Source organism: Corvus cornix, chromosome 4 (assembly GCF_000738735.6).
Source record: "Corvus cornix cornix isolate S_Up_H32 chromosome 4, ASM73873v5, whole genome shotgun sequence".
In the NCBI taxonomy this organism is placed as follows: Eukaryota; Metazoa; Chordata; class Aves; order Passeriformes; family Corvidae; genus Corvus; species Corvus cornix.
The window spans coordinates 40,928,956-40,951,608 of NC_046334.1; the positions used below are offsets into that span (position 1 = coordinate 40,928,956).

Sequence of the window (22,653 nt, forward strand, 5' to 3'; positions counted from 1 at the left end):
TGCAGAAAGGAAACAGCCATTTTTATTTGGTTTTGGTTTGATTTATGTGCTATGTAGCAGTAAGACATGAAGAGAATACATCTGTCCCAGTGAAATGTCCTTAATAAACTTTGAAGTCTTCAATACAATTTTTAAAAAATCTGTTTTGGTTTCATCTGAGTTAGAGTGTGAGCTTTTTACTGTCTCTTTTATTTTAGATAAAATGAATCAGTGAATTGCTTTAAATAATACTTTCTAGAAAGTTGAAAAGCAAGCAGTAAGAACAGTCTATAATTGCTGGAGACTAATAATGGTTTATTGTAGGAAATAGATACCAGTCACAGGTAAAGGAAACACTAAATTGTCCCAAGGTTAGCTGCCAATTGAAGGTGAGAAGCAACAGCAGGATCCAGATAGCATGCCTTTGAAAACAAAGAATATCACAGTTCTAGTTTATAGCTACAATAAAATTCTATGTTATCAATATGACATTAATAATTCTTTAAGTGTCAACAAAGCTACCTGAGACAGTCAACTTGCTAAAATATTGAAGAGTTAACATATTTGGCTTTGAATCCTTTTTCTGATGCCACATTATAAAAAAAATTTAGTGTTTAAAATTAGCATGCTTGACTATAGTCTTAGTCTTGGGTTTATTTTTTTTAGTTCTGTGTGTTGGCATGGCATGTGCAGCACCACAGATGGAAAAATAAATCTGCTTACAGACTGGATGAGTTTCATTTGCTTCCATCATCTATTTCAGGACTCTTAGGGATGCCCATCTTCTCTTTCTCATTTCTTACAAAACTGACTGGGTCTAAGAATGGTAGGCCAAAACCACAGCTGAGCAGTTAATGAAAACAAATATGATTTTAAGTAATTGTACAGTTACCATGGGAATTTTCCAGGTACAAAAAAAACCTGAACACCCCCACAACTCTTTTAAAAAGTTACTGTTTCAGGGAGCTTCCTTGCTTACTTCGTTGCTTCTCTTCTGCTACTGATTTAGAGATGCCTGACACCCGTCCATAGGAATTCTCTCTTTATACCAAGACTTTAGTGACATTCCTAGATCAGTCTCAGATGTACAGCAAGTGAATAATGAGTGAAAGTTGTAGTCTTCTTTCAGTTGTGGCAGTTTTATTAGACTTTAGAAGACAGTGGGAAGGATTACACTCCCACAAAGCCATGCAGCAATTTAATCCTGATGGACTTCTTTGATGACTTAACTAGGAATACTGGCTACAATGGTCATAATACCTCAGCTTATTTTCTTTCTTATCCTATCCTCTGTAACACTTTTCACAGTGGGAGAACAAAATATTTAAAATGTCTGTATTCAGATCACCTTCTTTGCTAAGCCTTTTCTATCAGTGACTTCCCTGAGTAAGGAGCCACAAAAATTGTTTGATAATTTATCATTTACATAACTTATCCATTCATTTAGATTGCACCAAGATGGACATAAAAGTATTCTACTTGCAGAAATAAATGGCCACTACATGCACAGAAACCATAGAGTCTCTCTGAAGCACAGATGCCAACTTGCTACATTCCCTTCAGCTGGTATAAATCACCTTGCCTTGATGCCTTTAGGCATCACTGATATTACTCAACAGATTAATCTTCTAGAGACCATTATTAATATTTTTCCTCAAGCTTATTTCCCTTAATCTTACTCCAAATTTGGAACTTTGAAAAAAGTGTGACTGATTTTTTTTCCCCCCCATATATATTGAACAGAGAAAGCAGTAGATCCTCAGCTATCACTGAAAATGTAAATATAAAAAAAAGCATGAGAACCCGTTATGGCCAATTAAAGTATCATTAATAAAGGTTGTAATTGTTACAGAATCTAAGGTATATGGAAAAGTTATTATTTTTCAGTTGTGAGAGAATGAAAGAAAGCAAATTGATTTGGGATAAAATTATTCAAATTGTTTAGCTAATTTATCCTGCAAGTTACCAAGCTCTTTGCTGTGGTGATTACCATAGATTATTTTGTTGTTGTTGTTGGTTATATTGCTTGCTTAAGCAAGTGGGCAGACAGCATTCTTTCAAGGCTGTTTTCAGTAGTTTTTAGTACACTTCTATCACTCTACATTTTCTTGCAAAGATTTTTTTTTAACAGTGTTGGAATCCTTAATGAAATAGCAAGTTTAGAGACTCAGATCTAAGGTATCACTCCATGAGATATAAACTACACTATAAGACTTTCTCAACTTACTTTAGAATAGTATTTCTCAGCAACATTCTGGTCTTTCTCTATGCCTCGGCCAAGCTGGAGGCATCTAGCCAAGTAGAAAGCAGCCATAGCAGCCCCCTTGGCTATGTATGTTGGATGACAATCAGATATCTTGGCTTGCTTGTTGATGTCATCATTTTTTGTAGCCCTGTTGTGGAATTTAGAGCATTATGTTAGATAATGCTAGTTCAAGCAATAATTAAAGTTGACCATATATGACTTTGACAATGCCTCCTTTCCATTTACATTATTATCCAAAATAAGATGAAATTTACAAGTACTCAGCATCTTATGAGGATTTTTATATTTTGTATTTGATTTTAAGTTAGACTTATTTGAATGTTGTGATATTAAACAGCAAACAAGTATACAACTTTGAAGTCACTTTCACTATAGTTATGCTAGCTACAAAAGGCAACATATATATTTTACACTAATTGTTCCTATTATTTTATGGAAATTATATGTGGAAGAAAGGCAAAGCTCTTATTTCATGTATTTGAGCGAGCAACCTCATGTAGTGGAAGATGTCCCTGCCCACAGCAAGGGGGCTGGAACTAGAGGATCTTCAAAGGGCCAACCCAAATCATTCCACGATTCTCTGATCCTGTGATTCTAAAATTTCCAGTTCTTACAAGGATATTGGCAAATCATAGTAATCTGAATATCTTGGACATACTTGAGAGTCCCTGGTTATAAAACTCTGTTAGGAAAACCACTTATCACTGTCTCAGCTCAATTATTTCCTTTCTTCTGCATGTTTTCTGTCATCTTAATTTCAGCATGTTTTTTAAGAACTATTTTAAGAATCAGAGGGACAAAGTCAATGTTGTTTTAACTATCAAGCTATAATTATCTAGTATCATCACTATAATATTAGAAAATGCTATACCTATGTGAGAATTGATTTTTTTCTGTTGCCTTAAAACAGATACCCCCAAGCCCCATATCCTTTCTAGATACCAAACAGTAATTATATGCTTCTTTACACATAATTTTAGCTGTGTCAATGCTTGCATTTCCTGTAAAGGACACAGGAACTGGACCAAACTGCAGAGCAAGGGAGTTATGGGGTGGGAGACAGTGAGTAGAAATGACATTAAGATGGAGGAGGTGGAGAGTGGAAGACTGTTTGCAGTATTAGAGGTGCTGAGATGAAGATGGAAATAGGTAAGTGGTTTCAAAATCATACTCCTGTGGTGGACACCACAGAGAATTAGGCACCTTGGAGCCCAGTGACATGCAAAAGCAGGACTGCTTTCCTCCCCACCCTCCAGCATTACAACCTAAAGCATACATGAAGCTTTAATCACTGTAGACACCCAGGAGCAAGGTCTGCAAGGAGAAACTCTACCAGCAGCACAAACCACAAAAAGAAGTAAGCACTCAAGAGTGAGTAACTTTATGTGAAGGGGCACTGAGGCACCATCTCTCAGCCTGACGGGGACTCAGGAGGGGTGTGTGGCTGTCCAGGAGCTGAGGTCTGAGATGTTGCTGAGAGGGTGCCACAACTTGTCCAGAGCACACACAGATCCTTTGAGACTCTTTCATGTGGGCACGAATGACACCACCAAATCAGAGACTACAAAGCCCTGGGGTGCTGGCAAGTACTGGTGCCAAGTTACCTTTCCTTCCAGTTCCCTTTTACCAGTGGGAGGAAGGCATGCAACCAAAACCACACATATAATACAAATCAACTTCTGGCTTTGTGGCTGGTGCTGGTCACAACTGTCTTGGCTTTTATGATGATGGGACATTCTTTGATGACTATAGCCTGTTAAGGAGGGATAGGATCCACCTGTCTAGAAGAGGCAAAGGAATCTTTGGCAGCAGGCTGGCCAACCTGCTGAGGCGAGCTTTAAACTGGAGGATTTGAGGGCACTCTAGACCCAAAGTGGTTGCACTTGTGCCATTGCAACCAACTGGAGAATAAGCCAGGCCAACCAGAGCAGCAACAAATGTTCCTTAGCTGCTTCCCAGGATGAGGACCAGAAGACAACCACCCCAAGTGTATGTGTACAATGCACACAGCCTGGGGACCAAACAGGAGGAACTGGAGCTCTGCACCCACTCAAAGTCACATAATCATAGGAATAACTGACACATGGTGGAACAACTCACACAACAGGAGGATCGTGATGGATGGAGAGGCTGTTTTGTAAAGGCAGAAAAAGAGGAAGAGTCATGTGCTGAGTTAAGGAGAACCTTGAACGTGTAGAAGTTAATGGCAATTAACTATGGTAATTTTGGAAGCCTAAATGAATGCCTCTAGGCCAGGATCAGAGGGATCATCTCAAGAGAGATCTTACACTAAGCATCTGTTAGTGACCTCCAATGAGACAATATATGGGTCACTTAAGTAAGTTTCGGGAAACAGAATCTGGATCTTATGGGTGACTTGAACTACCCAGGCATTAGACGCAAGAACAATACAGCAAGTCCCAGGACATCCATGAAGTTCCTGGAATGGAGCAGTAGAGTACTACTGCCTCAAACAAATGTCAGATGTGCCAATCAGGAATGAGGCACTGCTTGACTTGCTACTTGCAAACCAAGAAAACCTGCTTTGTAGTTCCTCAGTGAGTGACAGCCTTGGGTGTTGCAGTGGGGATCCTGCAACACGCATATATCAAACCAGGAGTCCCGTGGAAAGGAAATATATATGGACAGACAGATTCTTGCTAGATGTTTCAGAGATGTTTACTTCCCCAGCCGCATGGCCGGAGCTCTGCCGAGGAACTGTTCAATCACGGGACCAAGGGTCCTTCTGCCCGCGCAGGGAACACAAACCAACCAATGGGAACGAGGCTGAGCAGGGACAGGGAAACCCCGTGCCTGTGCCCTCAGGGCCCCTCTCCCAGGGCTCCATGGCAGGGGAGGGACCCCAACACTTGGGTGCATTGAGGATCTGGGATCCTGCTGAGCACTCTGAGTGTTAGTACTAGGACAAAGGTTTTAGATTTCAGAATAGTAAAACTTCAGCTCACAGCACAGTTGGGAGGGTCTCCATAGGAAGCTTCCACAGAGAATAAAGGAACTAGTGAGTGCTGGGAATTCTTCAAGAATGCTCTCCTGGAAGCACAATGAACTGTTTGTTCATCACCTTTAAAGACAAGGAAAGTAGGTGGAGCAAGAGACACTCTTGGCTTAACTGCAAGTTTCTGAGCCCACTCAAAACCAAGAGAGAAGCATACCAAAGGTGGAAAAGCAGGTAAAGGGAAGTGGTGGATTCACTGGCCTTGTACACTTTTAAGATTCTGCTGGACAGGGTGCCGGGTCATCATGTCTAGACTGTGCTTTTGCCAAGAGAGGTTGGACCACCTGATCACTGAGATCCCTTCCAACCTGGGGGTTCTTTGATACCGTGATACCATGGGGACTAAAGGGAATGGTGAAGGCAGGAGCCTAGAGGAGATAGTGGACAAGGAAGGCAGGATTGCATATGGACATCTGCTTTGGATTCTAGTTCAAGGCTGTTTTCCTTAACAGGATCAGAAGTTCAGTCATACTGAGTAACTGAGAACCTTATAATATTAATTTTGTCACTAGCTATTCTGTTGTTAAAGATGAATTTTGCAATTCATTATCTCAAGCATTTCTTGGGTTCGAAAGACAAGATCATTATCTTATTAATCATTTATATCTGTTTTATGTGGTCTTGCATGAAGAACCCGAATGAAAAATAAAAATTACCTTTTGGCTAGTGCAGCAGCCTTTGAGTAAAATTTTCTAGTGTAGTAATATTCCACAAGATGGCCTTGAGCATAGATGTTTCCAAGCTGTGTTGCTTTTCTCAAATGCTCCAAAGCAGCTTTAGTGTTGCGACGTATACCTTGTCCGTAGAGATACATAATGCCAAGTGCTCCCTGTGATTCCAGATTTCCATTGTCACATGCTTTTGAATGCCAGAAAAAGGCCTAAACAAGAGGCACAAAGCTGGAGTACATATTTACTTAGCTGTTTTCTTGTATACTGTTTCCATAAAAGCTTTTACACCAACCATCCTGTAAGAAGTGTTTATACATAAAAGAAAGAAGAATCCTTGTAAGGCTTTTAAACCTGCTTCATTTAATGTCAGAGCTGTCAATCAGTGTTACCTGCTTGATTTCTGAAAGTTACCAAAGCTGACAAAACTTCTGTCTGTCATTCTTTCTGATACTCTCACTTAAAAAAAAAAATCTTGGCTAGCAGTGTCAAGTGAGTCAAAATGAGGGATTATGGCCATCTGTTCACATAGGCTTAAACGGATGATAATGTCTTAACTACTCAAAATACAACTTTCAGAGTCAAATATACCACTGTAAAATTTCTGTTAAATTAAAAATTAATCGTGCTTCATTTTTATTTCAAAAGGTACACGTGGGCTTTACCTTCTTCAGATCTTTTAGAATTGGCATAGAATAAAGCATTCCTAAAGTACTCTGGGCCTTTACACTTGCTTTTGGATTTCCATGGTCTGCAGCAGTAAGCCATAACCTAAGAAAATGGGGACAACAAAGTTTAAGTAACACACAATCTTAAAATTTTTCAGGAAAATCACTGACCGCCCTTACCTTTCAGCCTCTTCGGTTGAATGTTTAACACCACATCCTTCATAATATGCCCTGCCAAGATTGTATGCAGCTGCAAACTTCAAGTGACTTGCTTCTGGGGAATCAGAGCTGAGTATTTTATTCATGTATTCCACTCCCTTTTCCTAAAATTGAGCCATTTAAGTTATTATGTTCAGACCATGAAGAGGATGAAATACATAACCTGAGAATGCAGTAACTTCTGCAAGACAGGCAATTTTTTTCTCTTGGAAGAAAGGCTGGACAGACTGGCAGGACAGCCTGGAAAACCGTGTCATACCAAAGCAGAACTGATCTTTGGTTACTAGACAGCCCCTAAATTTTTGATCCCACCATATTTTTAGTATGAAACATTTCCTCATAAATGTTCATCAGATAATATATTACTCTTCTTCACTGTTAAAAATTTTCTCAAAAATATTATTTTGCTTACATAAATGAATGTCACATCCTACACTTGTAACATTTTCAATTTCAGAATTCTGATAACTTTTTAATATTGCATAATGTATCTGAAATCATAAAACAACCTCAACAAGAAGGCAAAGTACACTTTCAAGTCCCTGCATTTAAAATACCTTAGATTCATAAAGGACAAAACCTAATCATATTAAATAAGCAGATGGAGAACATTGCATATGAGCAACTGGGCCTCAGAAGTACTTTAGAAATAAGATTTACACTGTTAGGATTTAGCATGGACACCCTGTTTAAATACACTAGAAACAGTCCTTTATAAAAGGTTTTTCTTTTGTTCAGCGTTCATATTGTAATATACAAGAAAGAAAGAAACTTCACTAAAATGTTTATTTGCAAGTAAACAAATGTGGTAATTATGCAGGCATACAGAAAAAATGAACCACCTCTAAACCCCATATTTTCAGTTCTGCTGGCAATGCTGCAAGCACCAGACAGGAGTCTCATTAGTTAATATACTCTTCAGTTCATTTTTTTGGCCTTTTGTCTTATAATCTACCCTTTTATTCCTAATGCTTGTATTCTTTCCTCATGCCACTTTTTAAGATCACCTTCACCAACAAATTAACTCTTCTTATTGTAGCAAATCATTCCTTTGCCTTCCTTTTTTGTAATATAATTCTTCAGTTTGAGTTCTTAAAATTCTTGCAGATGGAATTTTTCACGTGTCTAATTTTAAAATATTATTACCTCCTTTGTCAAATTTAAAAATATTACTGTCAACAATTGGCAGAAGAATAATAATCTCTGGTATCCATGCTAAAAGAATAGAAAGTACCTTAAAAAATCTTTGTGCCAGAGATCTTACGCTTTGAAATATAATTGTTTGATTTCCATTTTCACTCACTTTATTTTCATCTACATTAATTGCTCATTAAAAAGTAAAAAATTTAAAGCAATTTTTAAACATAGTTTCTACATGAAGTCCAACCAAGCCCTTGGAATTTAATTTTTAAATAAAAATTAATGTATTTTTCAGATACACCTATTTTATTATAGCCATTTTTGAGAACTTCCTCAACCCAGAGCCTTCGCTCTTTAATGATACTCTGTAAACAGCTGCACTTTATGAAACTAATTCTAAATGAAAAGGCTGTTAATTTTAAACTAAGTAATCATGTTTACAAAGAGCTCTTAGTAATTATCAGCTAATATTAGAAGAAAAATAAAAAGTGTGCAGCTAAATTACTCACAGGGTCTTTTTTAGTGCCAAGTCCATCATAATACATTACACCAAGCTGATACATTGCTTGAAAATCTGTATCTTTAATTTTTTCAAATTGCTTTAATGCTTCTTCATACAACCCCTGGGAAAGAGAAAACAAACAATAACTCTATGATATGTACACCCTTACTATTTTCCAACCTGGAGTATTTCTCTCATGAAAAAAACCCAAACAATTGCAACCATAGAACTGGCAGAAAACAGAGATGGAGTAAGTCAACAACCACAAGGAAGTTGGGTAAACAAAAGCCATTCTGACAAACTTTCTCCCCTCCCCCAAACCACCATCTTTTTAGTTTGAGGTAATTCAGAGGCCCTGCCCCATCTATCTGACATCCTTTAACTTAGGTCAGCTGTTCTTACACCTCGAGGGTTTAAGAGTCTGCTTTTACATCTCAGCTAAGGATTGGTTTCACAAAACTAATAAAACAGATGTCTGAAAACTTTAATGGACTCAGCTGTCTGCCCCACATTTCTTATGGAGGTATCACCTGCAACAACAGAGATACTTTCACTCCTAAGAATGAATCTCAGAGAGTACTTGCTTCTGCATTAAGTGAAAGAAGAAACTACACTTAAAAATACAGTTAAACAACTGCAATATAACAGTTAACTGAGCCTGGTGTCCTAACTAAAATATTTTTACACATAAACACTAAGTAAAAACAATATTGAAATTAAAGTGTTCTTCTCTACATTTTTACTTCAAATTTTCTGTGTGTTTTGATTAAAAAAAAAGCTTAGAACCAAGTAACAGCTCAACAGTCAGTCACATGTCCTCACAATGATCGGCCCCTGTTAATACTGTCCAAGCTATTGTCTAAACTATTAATTGACTTGGAAGCTTATCCACTATGACTGTGTGGGCATTGTATTTTTAAAGAACTCTGGAAAAAAAAAACAACAATTCCTTTTTACAAGTAGCTGTCATGAATATCAGAAAAAGAAGTACAGGAGGCACATTTAATCTCACCTTTGCTGAGAATTTAGTGCTATATGAAGGAGACATAGGGCTGTGATTAGGAAGCGGTTTTTTTTTTCTAGTATCTAAAAGTGCAGTGCTATGAGCACATGCATTTTTAGGCACTACAGACATACATTTAAAAATCTGAAAATTAAAACCTGTTCAAACAATAAATTTAGGGATGTACAGCAATATCTATCATGGACATCCAAGCCAGCTTGTCAAGAAAAAGGCAGGAGTCTGTTCATTCTGCTCCATGGAGTTAGTCTCAGGTAATTAATTAATGAAAACATTAAGGACAGGGCCGAGAAAGCCTGAGCGAGTTAATTCTGTTCCTGCTGCAAACCGTGAGACTGATTTACACTGTACCACTGCTGCACTGTAAACAGTACTGAATCCATGCATGTCACACTGGAAAATACCTGACTTAGTGTTTGTACTACATTCTTTTCTATCTTCCTGAACTAAGTTGTAATTTTCACAGGAAGATGAGGTTTAAGTTCACCTGCCAGCCAGTCTTGCACTGTTCCCCGAGCATTTACTTTCAAAGACTTGGATGACCAATTTTAGCCAAAGTGGGCAGGGACAGAAATCTTGAAGATAATACGTTTCAACAAGTTCCAGTTCTTAGGTGGGGAACAAAGATAGAAAGCTGTGTATTGGGCAGGGCTCACGATCACTGTAACTGAAAACAAAGTGTGTTGTATTTGGTCAGTCAGCTGCCCAAAAACCCAACCTGGCTTGGAAGCTAACTATAAGGATAGGCTGCTGCTTACTTATCTGGTCCTAAGGAGACCTGGGAGGGAAGTGGAAGACCTCCCTAGATGCTTGGGGAAAGTGTAGGAAAATCTTATTTAGGGGGAACACCTGGTGATTTTAATGGGATAAAAACAGGCATAGGGCACCTCTTGTAGGTTTTTTAAGGTGTCTCTTTTTTCACTGAAAAGATGTTGAAAATTGTCTGCTTTATAATATTTACTTAAAAGAGGGAAAGCACAACCTGTTCATAGTATCGTTGTCCATCCAGAAAAGGTGCCGGAAAATCTTCACCTGCTTCTCTCCTCAGCAGCGACTCCTCTGCTTTTGCCAACAGTGTAACATGGGAGTGGTTCTCTGCTTAAAAACAGACACGTTTGGGTTTGTCCCTTAAGAGATGGAACAGCAGCTTTGTAAATACACTGAACGTCTGAAGCTGGCCGTGTCCCCTTTTTAATACACTCTTCAAAAGACTAAGACGAAAGAGAAGGCTTTGTTATAAAACGGAGAAGTTGCGTGAAGGAAACGTTCAGTAAATACAGCCTGACCCTTGTGTGCGTGAAGTCCGCCGCGGAAGAGCTGAAACCCGCGCCTAACCAAAGCGGGGCGCTGCCGGCCGGAGCCGGGCTGGGAGGGAGCGGTACCTGGCACGGCCGGGTCCGGCGGCAGCCGCTCGCTGCGCAGCGCCATCCAGCACCGCCGGCCGAGCTCTCCCGGCAGCCCCGCGCCCGAGGGCGGCTCGGGCCGAGCCTGCCGGGCTGTGCGGGTCCGGGTCCGGGTCCGGCCACAAGGGAGCGCGGCCGCGGCCCCCGCTGGTGCCGAGCTCCCCGCGCCGCCGGGCCTGGATCGATCGCTGCCGCTGTGCCGCGGCCCAGGGCGGCCCTGCCCAGCCCGCGCCGGCACCCGGCGCTGCTGCATAGCTGGGCCTGGGTCGCACGGCCTTTGGCAAGGCAGGAGGAAGACTGGGAATGTCCCGACGGCACTTTCCGTTTGGGCTTTGCTCCGCCTCCGGCTGTTGTCCGGTGCCGAACTGTGAATAGGTGACGGGACAAGCTGCGGGCTGGGCGCCCACCGGATCTTCCCTGATACCGCCGGTCCTGCCGGAATTAAAAGCAGGAGCCCAAAGTGCTCTGCAGAACGCGACTATGGGCAAAAGGAGCAGAAACTCTGAATGCAATTCAGAGAAAAAGGCACCGGGCATGACGCTTCAGTCTAGCAGGCGGGATTTCACCACTTCAGTGATCAGAAACTGTTGTAATGTAGTTTGTTTTCCCCATATAGGTATTACAAAACTTAAAAGGATAATTGAGGGAAAATGCTGTTCGAGGTTTCTCCTGAAATGTAAAGCATTGCTTTCACTTCCGTTGATTGCTTCTGGCTGTCTCTCTTATAGAAAGGGAATAACACCAAAATGCGTGAGAGTGCTTTCAAAATAATCTTTATCTGTGTTCCCAGCTTTTTCTTTTTTTCCAGATGATTATCATCCTTCCATTTTTGGCAGTGTGATCTGTTTCTATAGCAACAGGGACAGAGGCAACAATCAAAATGGGAGAGTGATGCTTGCAGATTTGTGTGGTTAAACCTGTGGGCTCAACATGATGTTTTCCAGCAGTCCCAAGGGACTTTAAGTACCAAGAAACTCCTAAAATTAATCCTGATTCATTTTTTGTAGATGATACAGGAAAATAAACTTTTTAAATCATCAATTAATTACTTGATTTAACAGACAGTGAAGAACAGTCTGTGAAAGCAGCATTACCCTTCAGCTAAGACAATTAACACTGGGCTGCATGGCTGCTTTTGAGGCAGAAGGGTATGAGATTCACCAGCACACCTTGGTTTATCTGACCGCTTACACACATTTATTAGAACCATTTTTCCAATTTAATTTTGTTGATAGCTATGTGAGATCTGTGATCTGAGATACAAAGCACAGAGGAATTTTTGCCAAGCTATGTTCCAGAACAGCTGTACACAGGAAGCCTTGTCCTTAACTGGGACTTGGGGCTGCCCCATACAAAATAATGAGAATTGTTGCTACTCTGTTTATGCCAGTACAAGTACCGGTTATTCAGAGGCAGAACAGTTTTCCAGGCACTAATGAGGTGTGCAGAATGTGACCTTAAGCTCAAGAACTAATTAATAGCAGGAATTTGAAGAGAGTTTTGGCTGGCAGGATGCAAATCTGTGTATAGGTGGCTAGGCTGGAAAGATGGGATTCCTTGGGTGCAGCTTGAAGCCTCTGAATTGCTGAAGTAATGTAGGGAGGGAAGATCTTAAAAACAAACAAAACAAAACACAACCTCTTGGGCAATGCAAAACTATTTAGTCTAAAACTAATTCTGGATATGTGTGTTTTCCAAAACTGTCTTTATAGTTGCATAAACAATGACCGTGGATTTCTGGCATCTGTGCAGAGATATTTCATCCCTAACAATGCATAGTTAGAAGTGTAGGAATTTTATTTGTTTGTTAACTAATTTGCTTGGCTACCTGTTCAGGGAAAAAACCCAACCCAACATTTTGTAATTACACAAGTATATTTCTTTCCATATAAAAGCAAAGTGAAAACTGTCACTTACAGAAATAGTTCTGCTGAACTGCCTATCTACCTGAATTTTCGCACCTTAAAAAATATGCTCATGTTCCACTAAAATAATTTATATTAGCTTTCCCAAAGGAGAAGCAGAAGGTAATTTCATCATGTTTGTGAATTCATTTCACAACTATGTATACCCTAAAGGAACACTGCTAGGCTTCTTTTTCTCTAACTCTGTTTATCAAAACCATGCCATTATTATTTGTTTTTTAAATATGTGACTTTCAATTTTTTTTTTTTTTTTTGTCACGGTAGCGATTATGAGGAACTTCCATAACAAACAAACAAACGCAGGCATTTGACACAGAAAGAAATACCATAGTGCTAAGGGAACAGAATTGTGCACCTTGGGCACTCACCCTCTCTAGGATACTTCAAGCTCATATAAGTGACAATCTAAGTTCTGTATTTGCAACTGTGTTTTGAGCAGAGATGTAACAACAGGTGGCTGTGCCCAGATCCACCATTGCCAATTCCAGTCCCGCTCAGACTGGGGATGAACTTGCTGTAATGTCTGTGCTGAAGGAGGTGAGACCTGCGTTTCACAGCGTGGCACGTCTGGCCAGTCTCCCTGGCCTAGTGGTAGAGCTTGGGCAGGACGATAGTACGGATTTCTTTTTACTGATTTAAGCCTTTTTTGGGGAAAAAATCTAATTCTCTATTGTTTTCTTTCCTAGATCCAAGTCTGCCTCGGTCTAGCCTTCCCAAATCAGCGTTAAGGTACGCTGGCAGAACTACTTTGGAGGCTGCGCCTGGCAGCAGCAGCACAACCAAGCAAACACCAGGCCGCGCTCAGGGCTCGGTGGCTCCGGCTGACGGCGGTACCGGGGCTTCCAGCGACGCACCGGCCGGTGCCGGCTGCCCGGGGCTCCGGAGGGCGCTGCCGCGGCTGCGAGTGTGTGCGGGACGTGCCGGGCGGCCCCCCGGCACATGGCCGCCCCCGCCGCCAGCCCCGCGCCCCGGCCCCGGCCCGGCCGCGGCCCCGCGGTGCCCCCGGGGTGGCCAATGGCTGGCGGGCGGCGGCTGCCACCGCCTACGTGCGGCCGGCGGGGCGGGGCTGCGGGCCCGGCGCTCGCAGCCGGCCGCGGACAGACCCGCGCCTCGGACCCCCAGCCCCGAGCCCCGAGGGCCCCGCGCCAGCAGCGGGAGCGATGCTGATGCTGGACTGCACTTCAGAGGTGAGCTTTGGCAGGGTCTGTCTGTGGTTCTGTCTTACCGGGAGCACGGCTGCGGAAGTGAATGAGGTGTAGTTTGCCTGGAGCTGCTGCTATTAATGTTGGGGCGCTGCCGCTGTCGATCGGTATTTCTGGTTAAGAGATAAAAAGCCGAAAAAGTCTTTCTTGCACTGCTCCTTTTATAAAAAAAAAAATTTAAAAGGCAGTCTCAAGGAACATGAAGATCCAGTGATTTGCAAGGGGAATGTTTTTTGCTGTGATGCAGTGTTCTGAGACCTGCCGTGGCTTACACTGGCAGTAACATTTCTTTTTTTCTTTTAATATCTTGTTTCAGTCTGGTAGTTTCAGCAACTTATTTGAGATAGGAACCGGTGTGAACGCACCTGCAGATGCCTTTGGTCAGTCTCCAGCTCACTTGGCTGCTTGTGGTGGTGAAGCTTTTTTTCTACTGTGGCAACTGCAGACAGGAGCAAATCTGAACCAACAGGTAAGAACACATACATTTCATTCCTTCCACTTCTAATCTGGCATATCAGTAAATCCATTTAATATTATTTACATACTTTTTATCTAAAAGAGGTTTTTCTTATACTCAGTTGTATTGCATGCATATTGGATTTGCTTATTCTAGAGTAACTTCTTGCATGAACCAGAAATCCTGTCTATATTGCATTAGCAATTTCACTTGCAATGTATAATTCAATTTTCACAATTAAAATGCTGCATGCAGCTGTCCAAACAACTTAATTCTTTTACACAACTGAGTATTTTTCCTCCAAAAATTCTGTCCCTACTTCCAGTAAATGTAAGGATTCTTACTCTAGTTACTTAGTTTAATTCCTCATACATCTGAGCTGGTAGCAAGCTATTGGTCACAGCAATCCCTGAATGGTGCTCAGAGATGCTGTTAATCGATGTAGAGAGTATTCTGTGTAAGTTATCTTTTAAAAGGCAAAAGTTAAACAACGACTACTGCAGGGGACAACACTTCTACTTTGTGGCGATGAATACACTAGATATTTAACGGCAGTTACCAAGTACACTTTACTAGCTATATTCCTTTAATCTCTCTCTCAGCTCACAACAGACTGGTATACATAAACAGTCATTTTGGAGACAAGACAGCTTTATCCTCTTCCTCTTCTTTCAAATGATTGTTAAATTGCGTTTTTAGGATTGCCTTGGAGAAGCCCCGATACATAAAGCAGCAAAAGTTGGGAGTTTGGAATGTCTTGCTCTCCTTGTTGCTGGTGATGCTAAAATTGAGTAAGTTGAGCTACATTTAGTAACTTCAGTAAGAGTGTCAAAGGACGTGCTTTTTACGCAATACATTTAACTCGCTCAGAACATGTGTGCTAAGGCTGCAAATAGAGCATGACTATAGCCCTAATAGTATTAACAACTGACATAAACACCAAAGGAGCACAGACCACATGCTATTGTTTAGCTAGATACCTCTGTAACAACTGCTGAGAGAATATTCCTGATCATAATCTCACCTTCTTGCCTTTCTGATATGCTAAGCCAGTAACAGTCTGATGACAAATTTATTTTAAAATAATTATTCCTTTTTGAATTTAATACCAGCCCCCTCTACAAGCCCTATGCTATCCTTGACAAACCTTCTTGGTATTGATTCCCTGTACTTACTTTTATTCATCTGCCTAAATTAACACTTAATCAGTGCTTGCTCATTATTCCAGTTTAATTGGTTATTGTTAATTCTGTATTTCAGCTTGTGCAACAACAGTGGACAGACGGCAGCAGACCTCGCACTGGATTGTGGCTTTCTGGAATGTGCCAAGTTCCTCAGGACAATTCAGCACACTCAGGCAATGAAACTGAGAGGACAGTCTGGACACTCGCTAAGTGACAAACATGGCTTGCAGAGAGAGGATCCAACTGCACAGAAACAAGAAAGTGAAACCAGCAGATCCATAAACAGGAAGAGGAGAAGATCAGATGGTGTGTAATAGTGTTGGTTTAATACAATTCAGAATATTCTAAAAAATGTTTTTAGCATCTAAGTAAAACAAATGTGTGTTAGAGCAGTCAGATTTGGAAGCCTGCTAGTAAGGATGAAGTTGCATTGGTATTTAAGGTTAGGGTCTTCTTGGAAATGGACAGTACATGTGGGATGCCACTTAAGAGGCTACTTTAACACAGAAGAAATAAAAATCATAGGTTCTCTTACTGATGTACTGATGAAGTAGCTACAGACTTGTTTTGTTTGTTTCTATGACAGATCTTGTCTCCTAGCTGCCAGAAGAAACAGCTGTAATCCCAACATGAAATAAGGGGAATCTGAAGTCTGAAGAACCATGACTGGATGATACACTGAGCAGTCAGATGTGTGTGCTGGGACACTGTCTCCTTCTGAGAAGGAGGAAAGCTTGTTTATTGTTACTTCTTACAGAAGAATGCTGTGAGGTTTTTCCCCCCCCTAGAATACTTGTATTCATACAGCTATAAATAAATGAGCATGTAAAAATTCTCTTGCATTTTTTTTCTGTGTAAATATGAGAGCAAAATCAGTAAAACTCAGTACATATAGCCATTCTTCTCCCACTCCTAAAATGCATCATCAAGAGTACCAGCAGCAAACAAGGCCTTTGAACAGATTCATAAGGGACAAGACAGCTGGCTACGTGGAATTTGAAAGGCAGAGGACACTTCATCCTTTTGTCATGAAAGAATTCCATAAAACAAAAGGATTTGGCATTGAGTCTACAAACATTTTAGCAGAAGTTCTATATAAACACAAAGTTGTCCTATGGAAAAGTATGGAGTATTCGTTGCCTAATAAATACATTTGTAAGGAATACAGTTCAAAGCAGGTAACTTATTTCTAGAGGTTTCATTTAAAAAAAATAGTTTCTTAATTTAAGTTATTCAAGCAACATTTCTGTTTCAACTGGGTTTTGATTGACTTAAAGCATTATTTTGATAAATGACAGGACAGTTTTATCTACATCAGCTATTATTCTGTCTCAGCACGTTCAGTGTAAGAGTGAATTCAAATAGCTTTTGGTCGTTGAGGTAGGCACAGATTATAATAGGCGTCCTTGTTCCAAAAGTCCGGGCCCTTCCATCCACACCAGCCCTGTCCAAGGAAAAGCAAGATAGCTTTTAAATCTACTATGAATTCTGGTTTTCCTGTCTACTACTATTGCATCTATTCTTATTTTATTAATCATACTAATCTAAGTTGTATGAATTATTTTCAAATGTCTACAGAATGCAATGACAATTTTCAGAAGGTTCTCTACATGCCTGGAAACACATAAATGGAAAACACATTACAGGGACTCTCTCCCCCTTCCTCCTTCCCCAGCTTAGTTCTTAGAAAGTATCAACTCCTCCCTATCCCCACCTCCCCACTACCTTCTGCTGCTACTGAGAGGTTAATGTTATTCTGAAACCACCATTGTCACAGCTTCCTTTTCTCATTCTGAATCCATGCCTTCTTTGGTAATAGTTGATATTTCAGACCCAAACAGAGCTCCTAATCAGAAATTGTGCTGTTCAACCTGATTCAGGAGAAAGAAAGTCTAACAAAGCTTTTAAGTTTGCAGAGTACCGCACAATTATTGGAGGTGTTTTTGAAGAAAAGAGCTGCACACAGTCTACCTTAGTTCCTCCCCAGACACTTCTGATGAGGAAAGTGGATTCTGCATGTCTTTATCCTCCTGGACCACTGGACCATTTGTAACAGCCTTTGGTCCTACATGTTCTTTGGAAATTGTTTCTTCCCGTATTCATTTCAAGCTTTGACCATTATAGGCCAACAAAGTGTTTCTTAAATAGCTTTTTTTCTTGTTTTTGTTTTTTTTGTTGTTTTTATTTCGGTTGGTTTTGGTTTTTTGGGGGTTTTTTTGTTAGGCCTACACAAGGGTATCAAAGATTCTAAATAGAAGTTATTATTTGCAACTTAATATGAGAAACAGAAAAGACATTCATTGCCCAGCACTGACAGGATGATTTAGCTGCTTTCAGAGTTTACATTTCTGACACTATGTTTACTGGTTTGTAATGTGCTGCATCATCCCTTTTGGTGGCTTTAAATGTGGAAATGCATTACATACCCTTGAGCCCTTTAGAGTTTCTCCACATTTTCAAAACAGTTCAGTACCTACCCTCTGAACATAGTTCAAGGTCTGATCTGAGAATGGTTAATGTTGGATGTTTAAAATAACTTTTAAAATTTAAAATAAATTATCTTCTCTGCTTCTTCTGCCTGAACAGAATTTTCTGTTTTTTCAAAATACAAAAGACATTTATCATATATACTCCTGGGTAAAAGGGGAGATGGGTGAATTCAGATAAAATAAAGAACACTGTTTTGCAGTATAGTAAGTTGATGTACTTGCTGATCTGATAAATCTCCTCCAAAGACACTAAGTTTCAGAAACTGACAATACTTAGCATATTGTAGTATGCAGGTTAACTGGGGTCAGCACTGTTTCCATAAGGAATGGAGAAGCCATAGAATGGCCAGTTTGTATTTGGCTGGACATTATCTGTTTAATGCCAAAATACATGTATATACATAAATGTGTGTGTATATATGTGCATCAAGCCTCACCTTTTCCAAAATAACATGCAGATCTTCTCCTCCAGTGTAATGTGGGTCTAGAATCAAGTATTTTATGTGCCCTGTAATCTCATTCCAAGCCACTCCTAATATCGTGTGAGCCAAAACACCTCCACCTAAAATAGGAGAAATACAGATTGCTAAGTTTTTTTTCACTGAGATTGACTTATGTACAAGGGTTAAATAAAAGGACATCAAAACCTTCTATTAACATATTAACTTGGTTATCAAGATAATTCTGAAAGTGTCTGACATAAGATTCTTCACATTATTAAACAACATATCTTTACTACATCTAAGAAAGATTAGTTGTAGTAACTAAAATAAGTAGAGAATTTATTTTCCAAATTTTTTCCAAGCAAGGCAGGTTAAATCCTCAACACTTCCACCAGATGAAGTCAAGAATATTTCAAACATCTCTTTTGCACTTTTTCTTTAAAGAAACCTAACTGTAGAAAAGAAACCTGTAAAATTTCCTGGTGGTAGAAAGACTGAAATTAGAACAGAAATCAGGATTTCTGGGTAAGGTTTATCTGCTGTTTTCTACAAAGTTACATCAATGAATATCAGGGGCAGAATAGTAAATTCTGATTTCCAGCCTGCAAACAGGAAAAGGGCATATTTTGATGAGATGGGCACAGGTCAACTCTTGCATGTTTCTTTCAGATAACATGCAATACTTTATGTCCCTGCAATATTGTAGTAATAGCTCCACACAGCAGGTAGGGATTACAAAATCCCTGGAAGAATACAAGCAAAACCAATCCCCAAAACGCACCCTCAAAAAGCCAATCTCCAACCCTCCAACAACAACAAAATTAAAGCCATCTACAAGAGAGCATTACAGGGATGGATAAGTTATAGACTAAAAGATTTTTCAATATAGGATTCTACATTCTTGAAATTCAGACAAAAAGACTGCTGGAAGGCCAAGAATATTTAATTGACTCATGGAATGGTTTGGGTTGTAAGGGACCTTAAGCATCACCTACTTCCAACACCCCTGCCATGGGCAGGTCACCTCCCACTAGACCAGGTTGCTCAAAGCTCCATTCAACCTGGCCTTGAGCCTTGGGCCACTCCTGTGGCCTTGGGGCACCCAGAGCTTCTCTGGGCAGCCTGTTCTGGTGTCTCACCACCCTCACAGGGAGACATTTCTTCCTAATATCTGATCTAAACCATCACCATACCAAAGTCTGGACTTCTGGCACCTATATTTTGAGAAACTTACACTGTATTATGTAATGCCAAATACAGATTGCAAAAATTGCTAAAATTAATTTTAATAAAGTTGAAAATAATAATATCAGTATTACTAATTTCCTAAAACACAGCATGGAAATAGTTCAGTTAATGTCACAGTATTCTTACAAATGGAACTTCTTCTCTTACCAATATTTCAGATTATTAAAACTGGTCTTAAATCAAATTTGGAAAATACCCTTCTCTTCCAAGCCAGATAAACAGTACTGTTCTCTGAGGGGAAGTTCTGGGGAACTCTATGAACTTCTGCTCCTGTGGAGAATGTTCTGACTTAATAGCAATTTATGAAAACACCATTTAGACTGACTTTTGTTACCATGTTTAATACTGAGTTTGAAAGAAATACTGAATAAAAAGATACCAGCCAAACTAAATTGTGTAATTTTCAAAGCTACCTTGGGAATACTGTAATTTTTAGTTCATCTACAGTTTTGATTAACTCTTGAACAGTAAATTAAATGGGTTCTAATTTAAATGAAACTCAGCACAGGGAGGCCATGCACTTTCATTAGCATTCTTCAACTCTCAAGCACTTACCAATCATAATTGGAGTTCCCTCAGTCTTGAAATGATTAGCAAGCTCTCTTCCCTGCAGTGCTAGTTCAGAACCCTGGCTAGGTAAGAAGAACAATAATAGATTTGTCATTCTCACTAGGCTTACTTCTCTAATTATTCATTGGACTTGTTCACTGCATAGACAACTGATTAGAAAGTCACTTGGATTATTCCTTCGTAAACTTCCTGAGACAATCTGAAAAATGTTTTCTAACACAAGGTCTAGTAGCTAGGTGAGGAAATTAATACAGACGTTTTTACTATTTTGTCTTTATATTTCTTTATATAGTGGCTAATCTTTTGAAAACCCAATGAAAGTCTGTGTGCCCACTTTCCAAGCAGAGAGAATGGATTAAATGCAGTCAGAATACAAAACTGGAACTCTGGGAAACGGTGCATTTATGATAATGGTTCCAGTACCGGTGTTGCTAGTGCAGCTGTGATGTCTTATTTCCATAAGGAATTAGAGATGTTAGCTGGAAATAAGCCCAAGGCAAAAATGCCAGTGACCAGCTGAAAAAGCTGCATGATTGTTTCTTCTACCCAGCGTGGTACTGATGTTGGTTTTTCATAACACTGAAAAAAACTGGTGCTCCCTTGTAGCAGCACTATGAACAATTCTACCCAGTTCATATGCAGGAATGAAAATCTTCCTACTGGCAGGGCCTGCCCCAGCTGCTATAAATACTAGGTGGATGATCTGCCAGTACAAGCTCTGGAACAAAAAAAATTATTAAAATATTGAAGACCTGAACTATTTTCATAACATTAAGGATCCTCATCACCATGCTCTTTTAGAATATCTACACTGTGATTTTACTCTAAATAAACTTAACACATGAGAAGTATTTTGACTTTATTTTCATACACACTGTTAGTATATGCTCTTAATTTCATGATTGTATTTATCACATGTCTAAGGATTTGTTAGTCTGCTTAGTACTAGCTTAGTGGTGCCTAAATGATAAAAATATGGTGATTTTTCTTTTGATAAATGCTAAAGATTATTCTTTTTGTCCCAAATATCTTCATAGGGTCCTTCATTGTGTATGAGAGCATCAGATTGTCAGAATGGAAACAAATTCCTTGCTTTATTTGCCACACAAACACAAAAAGGAGAACATTATTTTCCAGACTTCTCAACAATTTGCCTCAATCCTAAACTCACAAGCTAGGTCTGTGGCTGCAGCAATAATTTATTTGTCAGTGCGCATTCAGTTCTCTGTGGTCATCAGACTGTGTGCCTGCATCAAAAATTATGTTTGTGGTTCAAAGGAAAAGGCTGAATTCCAGATCAGTTTGCATATCATTAAGCAATTTATAGATTGAGCACACCCAATGGGAGCCACATTTCTTGTGGCAGCATTAGACCATTGCGTTATAAAACTGGGCAACTTGCATATTATTAAGCAATTTATAGGAACTGGAAACTGGAACTCCAAGCTCCCAAGAAATTTAACACCACCTTCATCTGTAAGCACTTAGCACAACTAAAGGTGGAATACAGGCTTTATAAGCAAGGAATTCTTAAAAGACTTATTATCTCTTTAATTATCCCTCTTCTCCCATGTACTGTAATCATGATTTGCATTTTAAGGCATTCAGTCTTTTTAGCAATTACCAAGCTACTAAACAGGTAGTGATTCTTACCTGACAAATAATATTTTGGATGTTATTCCAAAAAGCTGATTCAAAACAAGCTGTACCTCAATTGAACCAATCCATTGCCGTGACCCAACAAATGCCGCAGGCTTGTCTCCAGCATCAACCAGTGCCTTTGCAACATCATAATGAGGAAGAAACCCAAGTATCAACAACATATAGTAGGGAATTTCACCACTTTTTGTGAAAAAAGTTGGTTTATATATATGGGCATGTGTTTTGAACCTAGATGGTCAAAAGCAGACCAATGAATGTTGAATTCATCACTGTGGTTCTGTTTTGGAAATGCCCCTTTGAGCAGTAATGCAGAACTGTGTCCATGAGCAGAGACTATAACCCCAGGTCCACAGGCAGACTTCAGGCTGGGAGGGTGACCACTGAACTGTTTAATAATGGAGAGTGTCATTTGCACACTGCAGAAGCCACTTCATAGACTGATAAGCTTGGATTTCTATTCAAAGCACTCAGGAAAGGATCCATAAAACAGTGCTCTGAGGAAGAGGCCACTGACACATGTCAAAGGTTATGGTTTATTTTAAACTCTTTTTCATTCTGAGACTTGTAGGTTACATGCAGCACTTGAGAGGG

The 22,653-nt window shown here is 39.8% G+C and overlaps 3 protein-coding genes across 8 annotated transcripts in view; 1 reads left to right on the forward strand and 2 right to left on the reverse strand.

Moving 5' to 3' along the window:
* Nucleotides 1-14,110, reverse strand: LOC104690856 (LRP2 binding protein). Of its 4 annotated transcripts, none has more exons than XM_019287068.2 (8): nucleotides 14,033-14,110; nucleotides 10,462-10,574; nucleotides 8,466-8,579; nucleotides 6,778-6,920; nucleotides 6,595-6,700; nucleotides 5,918-6,141; nucleotides 2,207-2,372; nucleotides 274-401 (listed from the first exon to the last, which is right to left on the reverse strand). In XM_019287068.2, exons 3-8 carry the CDS (start codon nucleotides 8,517-8,519, stop codon nucleotides 336-338), a joined length of 759 nt encoding a protein of 252 aa, XP_019142613.2. In that variant the 5' UTR covers nucleotides 8,520-8,579; nucleotides 10,462-10,574; nucleotides 14,033-14,110; the 3' UTR covers nucleotides 274-335. The 4 variants fall into 4 exon arrangements, with proteins under 4 accessions (XP_039407396.1, XP_019142613.2, XP_039407394.1 ...); XM_039551460.1 differs by lacking the exon at nucleotides 14,033-14,110 and adding an exon at nucleotides 10,862-10,960; XM_039551461.1 differs by lacking the exon at nucleotides 14,033-14,110 and adding an exon at nucleotides 10,862-10,960 and having other exon boundaries at nucleotides 5,918-6,090; nucleotides 10,462-10,577.
* ANKRD37 (ankyrin repeat domain 37) lies at nucleotides 13,873-16,484 on the forward strand. Its single transcript, XM_039551463.1, has 5 exons — nucleotides 13,873-13,994; nucleotides 14,326-14,478; nucleotides 15,166-15,257; nucleotides 15,727-15,956; nucleotides 16,237-16,484. The coding sequence occupies exons 1-5, from the start codon at nucleotides 13,968-13,970 to the stop codon at nucleotides 16,248-16,250; spliced, it is 516 nt and encodes a 171-aa protein (XP_039407397.1). The 5' UTR covers nucleotides 13,873-13,967; the 3' UTR covers nucleotides 16,251-16,484.
* The window catches only part of UFSP2 (UFM1 specific peptidase 2), a 15,267-nt gene continuing 8,957 nt past the window's right edge, over nucleotides 16,344-22,653 (reverse strand). For all 3 annotated transcript variants that reach the window (XM_039551458.1, XM_039551457.1, XM_039551459.1), the window contains exons 9-12: nucleotides 22,054-22,178; nucleotides 20,386-20,462; nucleotides 18,577-18,701; nucleotides 16,344-17,094 (exon numbers count right to left, since the gene is read on the reverse strand). In XM_039551458.1, the coding sequence (XP_039407392.1) occupies nucleotides 17,008-17,094; nucleotides 18,577-18,701; nucleotides 20,386-20,462; nucleotides 22,054-22,178 (414 nt within the window). In that variant the 3' untranslated portion in view covers nucleotides 16,344-17,007. The remainder of the gene's footprint in view (nucleotides 17,095-18,576; nucleotides 18,702-20,385; nucleotides 20,463-22,053; nucleotides 22,179-22,653) is intronic.

Coding starts and splice junctions, on each gene's coding strand:
- LOC104690856 (XM_039551460.1), bottom strand. CDS start 10,907: ATGGCGCTGCGCAGCGAGCGGCTGCCGCCGGACCCGGCCGTGCCAG. Junction 10,575..10,861: donor GCCGGACCCGGCCGTGCCAG/GTACCGCTCCCT, acceptor GTTTTTAAGCAG/AGAACCACTCCCATGTTACA. Junction 6,921..8,465: donor TTGGCACTAAAAAAGACCCT/GTGAGTAATTTA, acceptor GCTCAATTTTAG/GAAAAGGGAGTGGAATACAT.
- ANKRD37 (XM_039551463.1), top strand. CDS start 13,968: ATGCTGATGCTGGACTGCACTTCAGAG. Junction 13,995..14,325: donor TGCTGGACTGCACTTCAGAG/GTGAGCTTTGGC, acceptor ATCTTGTTTCAG/TCTGGTAGTTTCAGCAACTT. Junction 14,479..15,165: donor GAGCAAATCTGAACCAACAG/GTAAGAACACAT, acceptor TTGCGTTTTTAG/GATTGCCTTGGAGAAGCCCC.